The 20,506-nt window shown below is 41.5% G+C and overlaps 1 protein-coding gene across 9 annotated transcripts in view; it reads right to left on the minus strand.

The window, feature by feature from the left end:
* The window catches only part of AFDN (afadin, adherens junction formation factor), a 414,469-nt gene that overhangs the window by 96,588 nt on the left and 297,375 nt on the right, over window positions 1–20,506 (minus strand). For all 9 annotated transcript variants that reach the window (XM_030195932.1, XM_030195930.1, XM_030195924.1 and 6 more), the window contains 4 exons: window positions 14,190–14,333; window positions 4,310–4,508; window positions 2,784–2,887; window positions 2,352–2,438 (listed from right to left, as the gene is read on the minus strand). In XM_030195932.1, the coding sequence (XP_030051792.1) occupies window positions 2,352–2,438; window positions 2,784–2,887; window positions 4,310–4,508; window positions 14,190–14,333 (534 nt within the window). The remainder of the gene's footprint in view (window positions 1–2,351; window positions 2,439–2,783; window positions 2,888–4,309; window positions 4,509–14,189; window positions 14,334–20,506) is intronic.

Consider the following 20,506-nt stretch of genomic DNA (forward strand, 5'->3'; position numbering starts at 1 on the left):
TCTGTTCAAGGTTCTAGCTTCTCTTCCTGGGAGCGCCGAGAGTCTCTAGAACTCCTGGCTCTTTTGAGAGAGGATTCTACCAGGTGCGCTGTGGATCCGATGCTAGGTGTCGATCTTCTTGGGCATGACAGGAACCAACAGAGGGGACTCCCAGTTCCTATCGAGGACTTCCTTGAGTACCTTGTGGAGAGAGAGAGAGTCACAACCTCCCTAGGGGTACTGGCTTGGGTGGTAGTCGACAACGGGGCCGCAAGCAGCGCCAGCATTGGAGGCCACACCTCAGGCTGAGGGCCAAGTGGGGCCACAATGCGCTTTATGGCGGATGCAAACACTCCCGGTATCGATGCACACCATTGCAGAATGCCATCCAGCAGCTCAGGGAGCAAGGCTCAGATACGCTCATCGAGTGACACCACCAGGGAAAGGCTGGGGCGCCGGTTCCAATTTAGGCTGCAGAATTGATAGGGCCAAGACAGGAGCCGGGTCCTGGCTGCCTGGAGACAGGCGAATCGGCACCTCCTGGATAGAGGGGGAGCAATCCTCACAGTGCCAATGCTTCTCGGGAGCCAAATTCCTCAATGCCCCGGAACGCTCGGCACCATGCGTTGACGACGACTGATGCTTCTCGGCTTTTGCACAAAGCTTGGCTTCAAGACTTCTCGGTGCTGACGAGGACATCGAATCCTCACGTTGCCTCGGGGTCGGGTCAGACGCTGGCCGGTCCCGGGGGGCCCTGTCTAACAGCCGTTGAGACAGGTGGATACCCACTCAATGCACCACTGCTCCCAGTGTCAATGGGTTTCTAACCAGCCATAGGAACCAATGCTCCTGATGCCAATGCAGTCTTCCACGTTGAAGCCGACGAGCTCAATGATGAGGACTCTGATCTGGCTCCAAAAATCCTCTCCGTTAAGCTTCTCTGGCAACCAGAGTCCTCTTCCTCATCCGAAGACAAGGGACAGTTGGCAGGGCTATGGTCGGGCCCTAAGCACCATGAATGGGTGTCTTTGCCAGAGATCGTCCGATTGCACCAGAAACAGCACTTAAAACCACTGGGAATTTTAGTGGACATGGAAGGGAAAACTTCCGAAGTGAACTCAAAAGACATGATGGTGTCTTAAATATTCATGGGAAAGACCCAATCGGAGAGCAGGCTTAAACGCGGCCTAAGATGCAGAAAATAAAGGAAACCTAAAAACAGGCAAAAATTAACTAACAATGTACAGGAGAAGAAAAGGGAGAAAAGTCTTAAAAGGCACAGCGAAAAACACTCAAAAAGAAACCAAAAAGGCACCAAAAAGAAGCTCTTCCAAACCAGGCATGAAGAAAAACCACAGACACAGTCCTCTCCACTGCGGTAGAAAAAACTGCAGTAACCATGCACTCATGGTGGGCAGGAAGGTATCCACATATGTGCAGTGTGTGTCTCATGCTACAGAAAGCTCTTAAGGCTTGTTATAAAGCCTAGACCAGGCAATGCAGCGCCGCATTACTCACTTGTGAAAATTAATGCTTTATTTACTAAAACTTTTCAACATCAGCTTTTACACCTGCCCTAAGGCACTCACAAATCCCAGACCAAAAGGTCAGGTGCAAAGGCTGACAAAAACCCTTCCCTCGCATCTTTATCTGATCCCTTCCTGAAACCTTTCCCCAGGCAAGACTGTCCTACCCCCCCCCCCCCCCCAATCCCACCCCAGGTACCTGCTGGGGGCTCTCCTAGTTGTCTAGTGGGGAGCAAGAACAATCTCCCATCATCACTCCTGCGCTGTTGGGTACTAGGGTTCAAAATTATACATAACAAATGACTAGGAATCTCTCTTGCTTTTGAAACCCCCATGTTGGTGCTGGGAAGGGTTTGGAATGGTTTACTGGTTTGTGAGGTGCCTTGACTCGTTCAGATTGTTTCCTGACTGGTTTGATTTTGGTGTGTGTGTGGGGGGGTGGGGGGAGTGAGTGAGGCTGTATGTGGATGCTGGGAACAGCAATTAAAAAAAAGCCTTCTGCCATGTAGATCTGGGTACAATAGGATGCTCTCTCCCCCCCCCCCCACCCCCCCATGTGTAGCTTTTTAAAAAGTACTGCTCCCACTGAAAGTGCTAGCAAACAGATGTGCACTCCTGTGTGTCTTTACACATATTTTACAAAAGGTTTCACATTTGAGAGAAACTTTGAAAAATACAGGATCAACTGTGCATGTCTAGACTTGGACATCTCAAGTTCTACTGTCCACAACCTATCAAAAATGAGCTCTGAAGCCTAAGTTTATGGCACCCATTCATTTCTCACTTACAAAAGTAATCAAATTCACCTTTGACAGAACATTTTATGTCATGTAAATTATCTCCTACCTTAGCAGCAACAATGCTCAATCCCATTCCATTTTGCTTCTTTAATGTCACAGTGATTATTTCTGGGTCTTTCCTCAGAGGCTGAGCCTAAAGTGTTCAGAATACATAGTTGGTTGTATGGCTGGTTCATCATTATTGCACACTAAATACTGTTCTCATTAGGGGAAAAAAAGCTAATATTACTGAACAGACTGAGCAATAAATCAAGTATTCAAACATTCTTCACTTTATCTACATTTTATCCTACAAAATACATCGTAGTCCTTTTTATTATTTTTTGGCTAAGAACCAGTATAAAAGGTCAAGAAACTAATGACCAGCAAACTGAAAACAAATCACAATTAAAAAAAAAAACATAATTAAGCTTGGAATCTGTTGCTAGAAGACAAGCAACATAGTTAAGTCACTCCCCAATACTAAATTAACACTTACCAGCTCTGCATTCTCATGTGAAAGGTGATTTTCATAATCAGCGCCTTCAAAATGAATTGTCCAAGTGCCCGGTGATCGTGGATGGAGCACTAGCCGGCAAAAGCCTTAAACAAAACATATGCAAGTGAACAGGTGTGCTATGCACTCATCTTCTCTTTGGTGAATACAAGTTTTAAAAACAGCAAAGAAAGCCAAGCATCGACTGCTGTTTGTCTCCTCGTTGCTGCAATTTCACACTCATATTTTTATATTTGTTCTCCATTTATCTTTTATTTACTGATTGTATTTTAGTGTCAAGAGATCCATTTCGTGACCTCCTACTATACTTTAAATGCATAAAGTAGACAGTATAGTCATTTTACTTTTTCAACATTTTTTAGATTTGTCCTTTGTCACTTTATAATTGTGTACATATGCTTAGCAAATCAGAGATAGTGAAAAGGGGGCTTGCTAGAACGATGGATCTAAAATGGTCACCTAATTGAGAGGCTCCAGGGAGAAAGTGATAATTCAACTGTATTCCCTGCTCTAAAGTGTATGACAGTGAGTCTCTTGCGTGGTAAAAATGGCCAGTTCTACGGTTAGTAGATTGGCTTTTTGGACCCTCATCCTCGCCAGTGGTAAAATGATCGAAATCAGATCCATCTTCTCTGTTGAAAGCATGGCTGGCAAGGTTGAGTTTTGTAGGAGATCAGAGCTACCAAAATAGAGATCATGGAGGTAGTGATTGCTAAATTAGAAGAACAATTTGAGGGCTTTGAGGGCAACATGGATAGAGTAGAGAAGAATAGCAAATTAGTTTCAAAAGCTCATGCTGGATACTTCCTTCATCAAACACCTATACATAATTTAAGAGCCACAGATTCAGCTTCAACAATGGATGGACACAACTGCTGCAACACTACAACATGACTACTGCAAAGCACTATATATGGGATTATCATTCAAATCTATAAAGAAACTTCACATTTTAGCCTGAAAATAGCCTGACACCTGACTAGCAAGGGGTACTATATATATATATATAATTTTATTTATTTATTGGTACTGATGGCTTGAACTTCTGCGTCTCTGGTCTATACCAGTGTTTCCCAAGTCTGGTCCTGAGTACCCCTTGCTGGTCAGGTTTTCAGGCTATCTACAATGAATTTGTATGAAAGAGATTTGCATATAATGGGAGGCAGTGTATGCAAATCAAGTTCATGCATATTCATTGTGGATATCCTGAAAACCTGACTGGTAAGGGGTACTCCAGGACTGGACTTGGGAAACGATGGTCTATACAATCAACACACTCCTACTCATATCTGCAAGGACCACATATGCAATACACAATAATGCTTCCTCCTCAGAAGCATGTACATATTACTTCTGAAGATTGCAAAGACAGGACCTGTGCTGGCTGTCTTCAAAGCTGCCCTGGACAGATTTCAAAACATTTCAGCGCACTTTGAAGATCATGCCTCCTATACTCGGCCTTAACCACCTAATCATTCATGTGTTCATAAATACATGAAAGTACCGACCTCTCTGGCACAATGGATCTAAAAACTCCTGCAAACCACTAGGAATGTTTCGGACAACATCACATGAATAACCATCTTCTGGCAAAAGGAAAGGCAACTGCAGATCAGGATCTTCTTCCAGCTGCACTTCTCTTCCATCACTACGTGCTAACTCATCAGCTGTGTTTTCTGCTAGGGTCACAACACTTTCTATTAACTCCTGAGGAAGAAAAAATGGACAGAAGGCAATACTCAACTAAACATTCAGAAAAAAAAATTACACTTTACCTTTGAGTAGCAGTTTTTCTCATACTGTCCTTTAATTTATACCTTCTTCCCAACTAGCATTAAACACCAACATTTTATAATAATATTTCTGACATATGTTGCAGAAGGTACAATCTAAGTTTTATAAATTTAGACCAGGCTGGCCTAATGTTAGATCTACACCCAGACATATAGGAACTCTCAATTTGATTTGCAGGCACAGCTTCTATTCCTTGGGGCAGTCATTACTAGGGCTGCTCTGTAGGAAGCCTGGAGTGGGGAAATACCAGTTATCATAAAAGAGCAATAATTAAGGAATAATTGCATGCATGAGTAAAAAGTGAGCTTTTCCCTACTATGAAAATTGACCTAGGAAAACATTCAAAACACGAGTATTATTCTCGATAAAGACTTAACACTGGACAACCAAATATCAGCTGTCGCTGCAAAATGCTTCAGAACACTATAGAAGCTGAGAAGAATAAGAGACTACTTCCAGACAAGCATTCCAGATAATAGTACAATCACAACTAGACTACTGTAACGCAGCATACATAGGGCGTAAGGAAAACACTTTAAAATCATTGCAAACTGTTCAGAATACACTACACTGGCTGCCTATCAAGGCAAGACTATTTTTCAAACCAAGCACCCTCATTTTCAAAATACTATTTGGCATGGCGCCTGATAGACATGATTGAACTGTCCCCCAAGGAATGCAAACCCAGAAGCCAGAGGATACTCCTTCACCTACCCAACTGCAGAAATTCAATCTATAAACTATCTACATAGCAGGCTTCAGCTACCTAGGCTCCAAATGGTGAAACTCTATACCAAAGGCAATGAGAAGCATCACCAACTACCTTCAATTTAGAAAAGAACTGAAGACCTACTTCTTCAAAACATTCTATAGCTAACCATATAAGCTATTGATGTGGTTAGCTACAGAGTTCCAACCACTTTAAATAATACCTCATCTAAAATGACATGGTCAAACACCTAAGCTATTGATGTTCCCCAAATCTTGACTGCTAAAATCTATTGTAACTACGCTAAACTGTAAAATGTAAACCACTTTGAACCAAAACTTGTTTTAGGATAACTGTGGGATACAAGAATGCATAAACAAACTACATTTATAGTGATACAAAACCAATATCCGCTACAAATGTAGGGGAAACAAATTCACTACAGGTAAAGGGATAATACAAACAGCAAATACTCTACCATCTAAAACTTAAGACAAAAGTACCCTCTTACATTCAATAGTATACCAAAGATGGTTTCATCACTAACCTTATCCCTGCTCCTCTGCCACATGTTTTTTTCTCTGGGGGGTCAATGGGCATTTACAGATATGTCTACATAACTATGTTTCAGTAATTCACAGTGAACCAAATTTGTCTGTAAGTAAACCAAATATCAGATGAGTATCTTTACAGGGCAGGCATTAATTAGGCCTACAAACAAGCTGTAGACATCAATATCCACCTTTTTAAGGTTAAAAGAATATGAAGGGAAAGATTATTTTCATGATAACACCTCCGAACATTGAAGGGTCCATAAACACCTCTTCATATACGTACAGAGATATACACGGATTAGCACAATACCAAAACCAGTCACCCAAAACACCAGTCAATAGATAGGCTCAACACAAATATTCAAATGCTAGAAACATGGTCAACATGTGTTACAAAACATTACTTACCACAAAAGAATGCCTTCCAATAAATAGAGCTCAACTATAATCAGCATTTCTTCATATTGTAAAAATTGCCTATGATATCTGAAGATTAGAGGTGACCAACACAGAACCATGTTTTAAACAAGTGAGGTAAAGCACATGGAGGATGGTTCATGAATTCTTTCTAATCCCTGTAGGGGAGAGGAGAATGGTTTCTTCACATGGGATAGGTAGGTAGTTTTGTTGAGTGGGTAAAGTCAAAGGGGATAGTGCTTGGGGGTAGGATAGTGCTTGGGGGTAGAGACAGTTTGTGTGGTGGTAGCTGTGTTAACAGTAGTTTTGAGGCTAAGGAAGCTTTAAGGGTGATCTTGGTGTGAGTAGAGGCAGTTCTGGGGATAGGGGTATGTTGCAGGAATCATTCAAAGGTTTCTATGTTGCAGAAGATGGAAATATATGTTCCACAGAAATACACTGGACTCATTTTTGTGTGGGACAGAAGGAGTATTGTATCTCTGAAACTCCCAATCTGTTCTGGCCTACTTTAACCTCTTTTTCACCAATGCCAACTCTTATCCCATTCACATTTTCAGAGCATTAATTTTGCCGCCAGAGACAGTGCTTGCAGTGGATCACAATTATCAATCTGCATTTAACACATTCTTTTAATTAAGGTCATGATTGCAGTCATAAAAATACATGTAATCATTTTTAGATGACCTAAAGAGATTAAAGAATCTATGCACTATTATAGAGTATAAAATTTTTGTTGTAATAGACTTTTTGAGACTTCTTATGGGTTTAAGGACTTACGTATATGGCCTCTGTTTTTTCCGTAGTCCAAGACACTGGAGGATTTTCATTGTTCAGAATTAGAATTCTGGCATATCACAGGTTGTATATGATCTCTACATGTCCTCCTTTTGCTATTGACAATATGCAACCTATTATGATAGTATGTATTTAATATTTTAATGAATGGATTTTTATCTATCATTTATTCATTTTGTTGACCTGTGGTCACTCCATTCCATTTATTGAACTATGTTTTTATTTCTAATTGTTTTTAGAAATATCTAATTTATTGCACTAGTGCATATTTAACATTTTAAAGTATGGATTTATTTTTGTTCTGTGGTCATTTTTCATTGTTTATTTATGATTTGTTTTTGATTGTTCTTATTACATTTGTTTTTATATGATACCATGTCAGGTCTTTATGGATGCCATGAACTTAATGTTATTAAGAATCTGGTGGACATCTGATTTGTCAATCATTCCTCCCCTTCGACATCACCAATCCTTTTACTTGTCTTGATTTCTGTAGGGATTTTTCTCCTATATATGAGGAAATTGCTATTTGCATGAATAAAAGTCCATTTTATCTTATTGAACTGCTTTTATCTTTATCTTGGAGCTTGCGGATCGATTGCCTTTTTGTTTTTTGGGACTTCATTGAGTGTCCCATAGTCTTTGTACTTTTTGAAAATGTAAAAAAAAAAAAAAAAAAGTGACTCACATTCACCCATTCTACACCACTCAGGAGTTTGTACACCTCAATCATATCTCCCCTCAGTCATTTCTTTTCCAAGCTGAAGAGCCCTAACCTCTTGAGACTTTCCTCATATTAGAGGAGCTCCATCCCCTTTATCATTTGGTCGCCTTTGGCCGTCACCACACAATGGGCACAAGATTTCTGCATATTGCCTACAATGACACCTAGATGTTTTTCTTGAGTGCTGACTCCTAAGGTGGACCCTAGGATCAGGTAACTATGATTCGGATTTTTCTTTACAATGTGCATATGAGAGGAAATCCATCCCCTTTATTGTTTATTGATTTGATATACTGCCTCTTTTGTACACGAGTTGAGGCGGTTTATACAACTTCAACTGCTCTTTCTCTAGTTTCTGTGCCTCAGCTCTTCCCCTCTCTGACGATCTGATAACTTCTACACTTTTAAACACCCCCCCCCCCCCCACACACACACACACAGTCTCATTCAATCTCCACCAATACATTTAGGAATCTTCAAGTTATTGACTTTTCCACTTTATCCTTCAGTGTTTCACACCTCTTCTCAACCACTATGTTATCCAAGTCAGTCAATGAGGCTGTCTCTTCCTATAATACTATTCTCTCCTCTGCTCTGGATACTTTTGCTCCTCCCATTCCTCGATTTGTAAGGCATACCAAACCCCAGCCTTGGCTGACCTCTAGAATCTGCTATTTACGTTCCTATGCCTGATCTGCAAATGCCTAGGCTGAAATCCCATGCCAACTTCATACATTTCAAAATGTATAAGTATTGCCATACTGGGAAAGACCAAAGGTCCATCAAACCCAGCATCCTGCTTCCAACAGTGGCCAATCCAGATCATAAATACCTGGCAAGATCCCCAAAAAACACAAAACATTTTATACTGCTTATCCCAGAAAGAGTGGATTTTCCCCAAGTCCATTTAATAACAGTCTATGGACTTCCTTTAGGAAGCCGTCCAAACCTTTTTTAAACTCCGCTAAGCTAACTGCCTTTACCACATTCTCTGGCAACGAATTCCAGAGTTTAATTACACGTTGAGTGAAGAAAACTTCTCTCAGATTCGTTTTAAATTTACTACATTGTAGCTTCATCGCATGCCCTCTAGGCCTAGTATTTTTGGAAAGCGTAAACAGATGCTTCACATCTACCCGTTCAACTCCACTCATTTTATAGACCTCTATCATATCCTCCCCCTCAGACGCCTTTTCTCCAAGCTGAAGAGCCCTAGCGGCTTTAGCCTTTCCTCATAGGGAAGTTGCCCCATCTCCTTTATCATTTTCGTCGCCCTTCTCTGCACCTTTTCTAATTCCACTATATCTTTTTTGAGATGCGGAACCAGAATTTAACACAATATTCGAGGTGCGGTTGCACCATGGAGCGATACAAAGGCATTATAACTTCCTCATTTTTGTTTTCTATTCATTTCTTAATAATGAATTCTATTTGCTCTCTTAGCCGCAGCAGCAAACTGAGCAGAAGGTTTCAACATATCATCAATGACACCTAGATCCCTTTCTTGGTCCGTGACTCCTAACGTGGAACCTTGCATGACGTAGCTATAATTCGGGTTCGTAAGGTCCTCTTGTAATTTTTCACAATCCTCCCGCGATTTAATGACTTTGAATAACTTTGTGTCATCAGCAAATTTAATTACCTCACTAGTTACTCCCATCTCTAGGTCATTTATAAATATGTTAAAAAGCAGCAGTGCCAGCACAAACCTCAGGGGAACCCCACTAACTACCCTTCTCCATTGAGAATATTGACCATTTAACCCTACTCTCTGTTTTCTATCTTTTAACCAGTTTTTAATCCACAATAGAACACTACCTCCTATCCCATGACTCTCCACTTTCTTCTGGAGTCTTTCATGAGGTACTTCTGAAAATCCAGATACACAATATCAACCGGCTCACCTTTATCCACGTTTGTTCACCCCTTCAAAGAAATGTAGTAGATTGGTGAGGCAAGATTTCTTTTCACTAAATCCATGTTGACTTTGTCTCATTAATCCATACTTTTGAATATGCTCTGTAATTTTGTTCTTAATAATAATAATCTCTACACCATTTTGCCTGGCACCGACGTCAGACTCACCGGTCTATAATTTCCCAGATCTCCTCTGCAACGTTTTTTAAAAAAATCAGCGTTACATTGGCCGCCCTCCAATCTTCCGGTACCACACTCGATTTTCTATCAGTACTGTGGGATGAATACCATCCAGTCCAGGAGGATTTGCTACTCTTCAGTTTGTAGAACTGCCCCATTACATCCTCCAGGTTTACAAAGAATTCATTAAGTTTCTCTGACTCGTGAGCTTCGAATACCATTTCCGGCACCGGTATCCCACCCAAATCTTCCTAGGTGAAGACCGAAGCAAAGAATTCATTTAATCTCTCTGCTACGGCTTTGTCTTCCCTGATTGCCCCCTTTACTCCTCGGTCATCTAGTGGTCCAACCGATTCTTTTGCCGGCTTCCTGCTTTTAATATAACTAAAAAAATGTTTACTATGTGTTTTTGCCTCCAACGCAATCTTTTTTTTGAAGTCCCTCTTAGCCTTCCTTATCAGCACTTTGCATTTGGCTTGACATTCCTTATGCCGTTTCTTATTATTTTCAGTCGGTTCCTTCTTCCATTTTCTGAAGGATTTTCTTTTAGCTCTAATAGCTTCCTTCACCTCACTTTTTAACCATGCCGGCTATCATTTGGTCTTCCATCCTCCTTTTTTAATACGCGAAATATATTTGGCCTGGGCTTCCAGGATGGTGTTTTTGAACAGCATCCACGCCCGATGTAAATTTTTGACCCTCGTAGTTGCTCCTCAGTTTTCTTTTCACCGTTCTTCTAATTTTATTATAGTCTCCTTTTTTAAAGTTCAACGCTAATGTATTTGATTTCCTATGTATACTTACTTCAAAGCTAATATCAAATCCGATCGTATTATGATCACTGTTATTCAAGCGGCCCCAGCACCATTACCTTCCGCACCAGATCATGCGCTCCACTAAGGACTAGGTCTAGAATTTTTCCTTCTCTCGTTGGCTCCTGTACCAGTTGCTCCATAAAGCTGCCCTTGATTTCATTGAGAATTTTACCTCCCTAGCGCGTCCCGATGTTACATTTACCCAGTCAATATCGGGGTATTTGAAATCACCCATTATTATTGTGTTGCCCAGTTTGTTCGCGTCCCTAATTTCCTTTAACATTTCTGCATCTGTCTGTTCATCCTGGCCAGGTGGACGGCAGTACACTCCTATCACTGTCCTTCTCCCCTTTACACATGGAATTTCAATCCACAGTGATTCCAAGAAGTGTTTTGTTTCCTGCAGAATTTTCAATCTATTTGATTCAAGGCTCTCGTTAATATACAATGCTACCCCTCCACCAATTCGATCCACCCTATCACTACGTTATAATTTGTACCCCGGCATGACAGTGTCCCACTGGTTATCCTCCTTCCACCAGGTCTCAGAGATGCCTATTATATCTAATTTTTCATTTAGTGCAATATATTCTAACTCTCCCATCTTATTTCTTAGGCTCCTGGCATTCGCATATAGACATTTCAAACTATGTTTTTTGTTCCTATTTACATCATGCTCAGTACTTGACAGTATTAATTTGCAATCTTTTGTCTGATTTTTATTTTTATTTAAGAACACCTGATCTACTACGGTCTCTTTTGCAACCTCACTATCAGGATACCCTATCTTCCATGTTTTGGTGATATCTTTGAAAGATACCTTATCCCGAACCATGCACTTTTGAGCGACTGTCGGCCTTCCCCCCATTTCTAGTTTAAAAGCTGCTCTATCTCCTTTTTAAATGCCGATGCCAGCAGCCTGGTCCCACCCTGGTTAAGGTGCAGCCCATCCTTTCAGAATAGGCTCCCCCTTCCCCAGAATGTTGCCCAGTTCCTAACAAATCTAAAACCCTCCTCCCTGCACCATCACCTCATCCACTCATTGAGACTCTGGAGCTCTGCCTGTCTCTTGGGTCCTGCGCGTGGAACGGGTAACATTTCAGAAAATGCTACCCTAGAAGATCTGGATTTGAGCTTTCTACCTAAGAGCCTAAATTATCTCTTTTAGCTTCCAGAACCTCTCTCCCACATTTTCCTATGTCATTGGTACCCACGTGTACTAAGACAGCTGACTCCTCCCCAGCACTATCTAAAATCCTGACGCGTGAGGTCCGCCACCTTCGCACCAGGCAGGCAAGTCACCAGGCGATCCTCACGTCCACCAGCCACCCAGCTATCTATATGCCTAATGATTGAATCACGAACTACAACAGCTGTCCTAACCTTCCCCCCTCCCCCCCGGTCAGCACTTGGAGACATATCCTCAGTGTGAGAGGATAGTACATCCCCTGGTGGGCAAGTCCTGGCTACAGGAGTACTTCCTACAGGAGACCTCCCTCTTCCAAGGTAGCACAAAGGCTACCAGACTGGAGCCTCCTCTATGTATCTTTCTGTCTCCCTCAGCTCCACCAAGTCTGCTACTCTAGCCTCAAGAGAACAGACACGTTCTCCGAGAGCTAGGAGTTCTTTGCATCGGGCACACACATGACTTCTCACCAACTAGGAGATAATCATACATGTGACACTCAATGCAAAAGACTGGATAGCACCCCTCTTGCTGCTGGACTGCTGACTCCATCTTAGTGCTTTCGAGTTTTTCAATAATTTAAAACTTGCTACAGTATTAAGGATATTAGCCTAATATAAAAGTGTCTTTTAGATTTTTTAGTATATTGTATGATTTATTTAGTGTTTCCTTCCTAGATGGTAATGAAATGTATTTAAAACTCTGTAAGAGTACTCCTTGCTTATTACCCTCATTACAATAACCGACTATAAATAAAGAGTTGTCCTAGGGGTGGGAAGACTAAACTGGATCCTGCAGTGCCTGCTAGATTCTGTTAATGCTGTGGTACAAAGTTTTTAAAACTAAGTGGAAAAGACTATTGAGATTAGTTGATAAAATTTGCTTTTTATATTTTTATTTTGCCTAACACTAACCTCTCGGAACCTTTCTGAGAAGTTCCGAGAGAAGAGGACATTTCTCTGGTAAGTGAACGCTATTTTGCTTTGTGCTTTGGAAACTTAAAGATTGGGGTTTAAAGGAGGTTAGTGTTAGGCAAAATAAAAATATAAAAAGCAAATTTTATCAACTAATCTCCATAGTCTTTTCCACTTAGTTTTAAAAACTTTGTACCACAGCATTAACAGATAGAATCTAGCAGGGACTGCAGGATCTAGTTTAGTATTAAGGGGGAATAAAAAAAGAGAGAGAGAGAGAGAGAGAGGGAAAAGCAAGCAGGACCTAGTTTAGTATTAAGGGGGGAATTAAAAAAAGAGAGAGAGAGAGAGGGAAAAGCAAGCAGGACCTAGTTTAGTATTAAGGGGGGAATTAAAAAAAGAGAGAGAAAAGCAAGCATCATTAACTAGTTGCCGTAGTGTACAAACCCTTTTCCCAAATTCTTGCTGACCTCCTTCCAGTCTGCTCTTTCACTTGAAAAACAGGACTACTACATCCATGGACAAACTCTCTTGGGTCAAACCCTTGACGTCTCTTTGCCACAACTCTTGCCTCAAAGTACCTTCACCTCCAACCCCGCCTTCATTTTCTCCCCAGACTCTGGTTGAGTACTTTCATAAGGTTCACAAGATTAACCTTGAGTTCTCAACCAAGTCAACTTCACCTCTTCTTCCCCCACTCCATTCTTTTAACCCTTCTTCAACTCCTGCCTCTTTTTCTTCCTTTTCTGAAATCACTAGAGATATTGGGTTCAATGGATCACTACTGTAACCCATCTTTGGATTACTTACATTGTTAATGTCATGAAACTCAGCAGGCAAACTACTTTGCTATATAGGACAAGCAAACTAGCCAATGTCACAGATAACCATCTCTTGAAAATTGAATGAATGATCTTGCTCACAACTGGGGGACAGAAAGAACAAAACACTCTCTCAACCTAATCCTTTGAGGAGTGTACAGGAGAAATGGAATAGATGTAGTAATTACCGCCCCCCCCCCCCCCCAAAAAAAAAAAAAAAACCCAAACTACTAAGTCAGGTGGTTCCATCTTCCACACCTGCTCCATGAGGAAGAAAAAGCAAATTCAGTAAGATTCTGGGTTGGTTGGCAACCTGACAGAAAAATTAGCAACGAAAACGATTTTCTACTCCACCGTTTACCATCTCTTGCAAAACTACAAGATTAGTTTCATAACCACACAACAAATATCAAGAGAATATTCTAGAATCAAATACATTTTTTGTTCCCCCCCCCCCCCATTTTTTCTTTTTACAGCTAGTAGTGGGTAAAATATTATACTCATGGGACCATTTCCTTTCTAGTTCTGTTTGTTACTGAAGAAATTCCCAAGATAAACTTACCGTTGGGATGTGTGGTTCATCTGGAGCACAATGGTAGTTTTGTAGCAATGCCTGTAGCTGTAGAGAGTTCAACTTAAAGCAGGTATTTGTAATGTTTGGAATATCTTTATGACAGTATTTATCCATAGTAAGCAGAGTAGTTGCCTAAAAACAAAAAAAAAATAGTTCACTACAAGTTCAGCTCTTGATTTAACACAATCATCCTAGTTAAGATAGAAAAGCATAGTTGCTCATCTGTATAAGTTTTCCACAGATCGCAGGATTGATCTAGCACAGAAGTGGGACATCATTCAGTGGTAGCAGAAGAGAGCAGCTAACAAGGTCAGAGCATTTATGGCTCTTTCAATACACAGCAATCCCTCTGCTAGTATCATAGCTCAACAACAAATGCAACTGACAGGAAAGATTATGCAGCTGATTAATTCCACTGTCTCCTGAAAACACCTGTTTTAGGGGAGAAGCAATGTTTTTTCAGTATATGCGCAGAACTGAGCCAGGCACAAAAGTGGGCGACTCCCAAGATCAGGCCTGCTCACTTTATAGTTTGACCACTGTCTTCAACAGCCCAGTCAGCAAGATGATGCAAGAGTTGTCAATGTTACAAAGAAACATTGGCCAGCACAGTTCACACAAATGCTTGAACTCTATGGACTGGTCCAATCATAGCATGAAGGGAACATATTAAGCAAGGATAATAAATAGATGCTTTGCCTATGCTGCTAGCAAAACAGATTTCAAGACAGTAACACACAGAAAAGGGAATAACATGGATTTGGTGAAGTCTGACTTCAATGAATAGTTTGTAACAGAACTGGATAGCAAATTTGCTAGCATTCTAAAATGTTGGTTGGTTACAGGAATATTAAGTTTGATGGCGTGAAAGTAGACAAATAGCTATGTAGATTTTCTGATATATTCAGCTCTTTCAAGACTGTAATCAAAAGCCCTTTTGCAGGCCAGAGTGTAAAGGGATTGCTCACATGGATTCTTAGGCGGTTTTGGACAAAAATAATGTAGGGAGCACTATTTTCTTACTGTCACAAAAAAAAAAAGTGACCACCTTTGGTAAGAACACAGGATGAGTAAACAGAACTCCCTTGCTGCGATGAAACAGTGGAGTATATGGTTCAAAGGTGACCAGGACTTGAAGTTCACTTATTCTTCTAGCCAAAGTAATTGCTTCATAAAGCACTTTCCATATAAGCTTGAGTGCAGCAGACTTAGTTCAAACAGCAGCTTCATGAAAGGGGTAAAGACATTAAATGTACCAAAACAAAGGTGGCTTCTGAAACCATGGCTAGATGAAGCTCCTTCACATTTCAAGAAATTATTGGATATTGTGAAGCTGAAATCTATTAATAGGTATATGGTGGGCTAAGAGTATGAGGAGGATGTTTGCAGCCTCTGGCAAGAGAGAGGTGCCAATGTCGGTGCCCAGTCAAGAACCAGAATTCAATAACCCAGGTCTAATTTGGCCAGTAGCGGACAGCATTTAAATGTTGACTGCCAATAGTTGAATATTCATCTGGATATTGTCCAATGTTCCCGTAATAAGCCATATGGGAACAGATTGATGGGAACATTGGACACTAAAGGGTTAAATGGGGCACTGACCACTAGTAAGACATACAGACTCTTCCACTTAAAAGATGTAGGTATGCCTAGTAGGCAGCCTTCTTGCCACAACCAAGACATCTTGTATGGGCATTTGTAGACCTAGGCAGAAACTAAATGCTGCTCAATGTCCCTTCTATTGGGGCTGTCTGCTTTTTTTTTTTTTTTGTAACCCACAGTAAAAAAACTTGATAATTGTGGTATATAAGCAATATATCACTCTTAGCAACTGGATGTTGAAGGGAATCCTGCATAATAGGGTAACAGACATATCTGAAGCCTGCGTAGGAAGGTAGGAGACATCTGACAAAAAATCTGCTAGAATGGGCAGAGTCAGCCATTCTATGCACAGTGTTCTCCTTTACACTTTCTGGTCAAGCAGGATTTCTCTGCTGAACAGTAATTGGGGAGTCAGATCAGGTGATCCTTTGGGCTGAGATATTCTGTCATAGTTTCTACAGTCAGCTTGATTATGCTCTGAGCCCTGACAAATCAAGCACCTGGAATGGGTATCAAAGTTCTTAACATTTCTTCCATACTGAGGGCAAGGCCAAAACCCTTAGACTTTTTTTTTAAGGAAAACAAAAGAAAGTAAATTAAAAACAATATCGGAGGCTATGTGAGAAAGGGGAGCTTTATTTTCATGTATATTGGCAGAGTAGAAAAATCCAAACTAAGATTGAGGAGACTGCTATGCCTGGGAAGGGCTGCATATGCTCAAAACTGTACACAGGTTCTGAGATTTGAGAGTGCTGTTATGTCCTGGTCAGCAAGAACTGCCCATCTTGAACACTGCAGAACACTAGCTTAGGCATATAGAGAAGTTACTCACTGGTAGCAGGTGTTCTCCAAGGACAGCAGAAGTATTCTCAGCTGTGGGTCAACAGAGCCTAGAGCAGATGCTTGCCTAGTGTTCTATAACTTCTAGAAGCCTTTGGCAGGCACCCACTCTAAAGGCACACGTGCCTTCCAGCCTGCCAAAGTATCATGGGACCTGCAGTTTACTACTGCCAGAATTCTGTGCCAAAAAAACACATTCGGCGCAAAAAAAATGCAAAATTCTGTATACAAAATTTGCAAATTCTGCAAATGTCTCAGTGTCATAATTTAAACAATATTAAAGCCCTTCTCCCTGTCACAGATACCATCCATATTTTTCCCAGCCCCCCCCCCCCCCCCCAATGGAGCTACGATGAGGAGGAGCTGCTTCGGGAGTTCCTCTTCTGGGCAGGAAAGAACCTCTTTCCTGCCCACTGCTGCTGCCCTAGGTCGGTACCGCCATTTCTTGCAAATGGCTGCCAAGACTTCCTACAGCAGCCTCACAGGATTACCGCTTGAAGTCTTGGCAGCCATTCTGAAGAAGCAGAGCACTGGTCAGAGAGTGGTGGCAGCGGCAGGAGAGAGTGGCCACTAGACCACTAGATTGTTAAGATAGGTATGAGGAGGGCCCACCGAGGCTCAGGGTAGGGGGGGGGCAGGGCAGCAACCAGTCAGCCAGCCTTTACTGCTGTTTTACCAAGGACTAAAGGGGCTAAAAAAACGTTCTCCCTCTGAGTGCTACATATAGGAGGTACCACCACAGCAGTATATCAGGTGACCAATGTGCTTTCTTGTCACCCAATTGGTGATTCTGTTGGATGGCTTCATGGGCCTCTTTGCGCACTTTTTCCAAGCATTATAGAGTGGACACTAGGTCTGATGCTTCTTTTGGTGCGGTGGTGCTGTCTCAGGGAGCAGCAGCTTCTCAACCTCATTAGGGATGGCTTTAGTACATCCCACCAGTTCCTGGATTCATCTGCTGCAAATGCTGATAATTTTCTTTCCTTTAGTCACAGCAGATGAATCCAAGATCCCTCTCGTTCGCCGTGTTTTTTTTCTGTGTGATTTCTCTTTGTTGTCTTAAAAAAAACCAAAACACACCAATCACTTTCGTCACATAGGTTTACTTTGGATTTCTTGGTGAGGAAGGCTTCCATGATTTGCTTATTTGATCCTGCTTTGAGTAGACACATACTGAATGGAGGAGGAGCTGGCCATCTAGTATCACTGCCGTTTGTTATCTCTATCGCCACTTGCTGGTAAGATGGACACAACCCAGGCACTGATTTCTCGGGTACCAGTGACGCCAGTGCCCCAGAGCTCTTGGCACCATGATTCCAGGAGGACCAATGCTGGTGGCTCCTTTGCTCGGTGCCCAGCATCGAAGTCCTTCTGTGTCAACGAAGAAGCAGAATACATATGAGACTTTGGTGTTGAGTCCAAGGGCACTCGACCCAGACAGACATTACTGGTGCTCAATGCCGAGGCAGCAGGAGACCACTTCAGTGTCGATGTTTCTCCAGAAGCCATAAAGACTGATGCCTTCAAAGCTGACGGACCAGACTTCTGTGTGCCAAAAAGCCTCTCATAAAAGGCCTCTCTTTTTTTGAGTTCTCTTCTACATTTGAGCATCAAGAGAACAATTAGAGGATCTGTTATCAGGTCTCAGACAAATTAGGCACACATCATGTGGGTCAGTCACAGATATGGTTCTAACAATCTGTAGGAAAGTAGCAAAAGTAAAAGAAATAGAAGGCTGCTTTGCTTCTCAAAAGTAGTAGCTGAAAAGGTGAGAATGACAAGGTATCAGAGAAAGATAACGACAGATTACAAATACCTGGAAAGCTCAGAGCACCTGGTAAAGTAGAAAGGCATGCAAAGATGCAAATGGAAAAAGAAATAGCTAATAAGGTAAAATTCAGGGACAAGACATTCTTTAGATATGCAAGTGATAGGACAGAAATGAAAAAGTGGCAATGTTGTGAGGCTTAAAGGTGAAAGGGAGAAATACACAGAAGCTAAAAGCAGAATTGCTCAAATATTTCTGTTCTGTTTTCACAGATGAAGGGCCGGGTGTACGACTGCAGAAGACAAATGCTAATAAGAAAGGATGTGTGGTAGACTTTGACCAAATTTCAGAAGACTGTGTTCGTGAGGAGCTAACTAAACTAAAGGTAGACAAGGCAATGGGCTGGATAGGATACATCTAAGGGTACTGAAAGAACTTATGAAAGTTCTGGCGGCTCTGCTGTCTGTACTTTTCAATGCTTCTCTAGAGTCATAAGTAGTCCCGAAGGGCTGGAGAAGCCCAGATGTGGTCCTTTTGCCACAAAAATGGAAGTAAGGAGGCTGGTTAGTCTTACCTCAGTGGTAAGTAAATTAATGGAAATGCTTTAAAACAGAAAGGTTTCTGCAATCAGATTGCAGGACCTGAGGCAGCATGGTTTTACTAGAGGGAGGTCTTGTCAGACTAATCTGATTAACATCTTTAACTGGGTGACCAAACAGTTGGATTTAGGGGGAGCGCTAGATGTGATGTACTTAGATTTCAGTGAAGCCTTTGCTATGTCCTGCATTGACTGAAAAAAACTAGTGTCCTTGGTCTGGACCGAAAAGTCACTAACTAAGGGTGATTGTAAATGGCGTTCACTCAGACATAAAAAGATGTTACTAGTGATGTACCACACAGGCTTGGTCCTCGGCCTAGCTTTTTTTTTTTTTTTTTTTTTTTTAACATCTGTGAGCGATATTGCAGAAGGGCTATTGGGTAAATTTTGCCTCTTTGTGGATGATACAAAACTCTGTAATAGGGTAGACACCCCTGATGGTGTATAGATAGCAGGAGCAGGGATCAAGCAAAGCTAGAAAAATGGTCCACAATTAAGCTAAGATGTAATACTTACTCCAATACTGAGTTGGAGTATGTACCGGTGCTCTACTGTAAAGGCTACCTAGTAAACTCTATAACTGTTTTCTCTCTCCCATTATGATTGCAGTTCTTTTCATTTCCTTGCAGATATTGTAAATTTGTCAACTGCCCAGATGGCATGTACTATTGACACATATTAAATAAACAAACTTGAAACTTAATAGTAAAAAAATGCAAGGTCATGCACCTGGGCTACAGAAACCCAAGGGAGCAGTATGAATTAGAACTACTTCATATTCAAAAGAAGATCGAGGCTTAGGGGGTGGTTGTTTCTGATGATTTTAATATGGCCAAACAGGTAGAAATAGCAATGGCCAAAGCCAGAAGGATGCTTGGGTGCATAGGAAGAGGAATGGCCAGCAGGCAAAAACAGGTGATAGTGCTTCTGAGTAAGTCACTGGGGAGGCACCATTTAGAGCACTGTGTGCAATTCTGGGAACCACACCTTCAAAAAGATAAAAACCAGGATGGAGTCGGCCTAAAGGATGGCTACTACAATAGTCAGTGGTCTTCAGCATAAAGCATATAGAAAGACTCAGACCTCAGTAAGCATACTTTGGAAGAAAGATGAGAGAGAAGAGATATGATTGAGAGATTTAAATATTTCCATGGCATCAATGCAGAGGAGGCAGGCTCTCAACTGAAAGGAAGCTCTGGAACAAGAGTGCATAAGATGAAGTTGAAGAGAGATAGTAATCTAAACAAACACTTCTTTAAGGAAGTATTTACCTTAAGTGGTGAATGTGTGGAATAACTCCTGGTGGAGGTAGTGGAAACAAGGACTGTATATGAATTTAAGTAAGCATGGGCATGTGGGATCTCTTAGGGGAGGACGAGCTAGAAGATTTGGATGTGCCATATGGCCTTTAACTGCCGTCACTTTCTCTGTGCACCATTTAAACCCACTTGCAGGTTTCTGGGACATCACAGGAAAAACAGTTGAAGCCAAACTCAA

The sequence above is a fragment of the Microcaecilia unicolor genome, chromosome 3, assembly GCF_901765095.1.
Source record: "Microcaecilia unicolor chromosome 3, aMicUni1.1, whole genome shotgun sequence".
Lineage (NCBI taxonomy): Eukaryota > Metazoa > Chordata > Amphibia > Gymnophiona > Siphonopidae > Microcaecilia > Microcaecilia unicolor.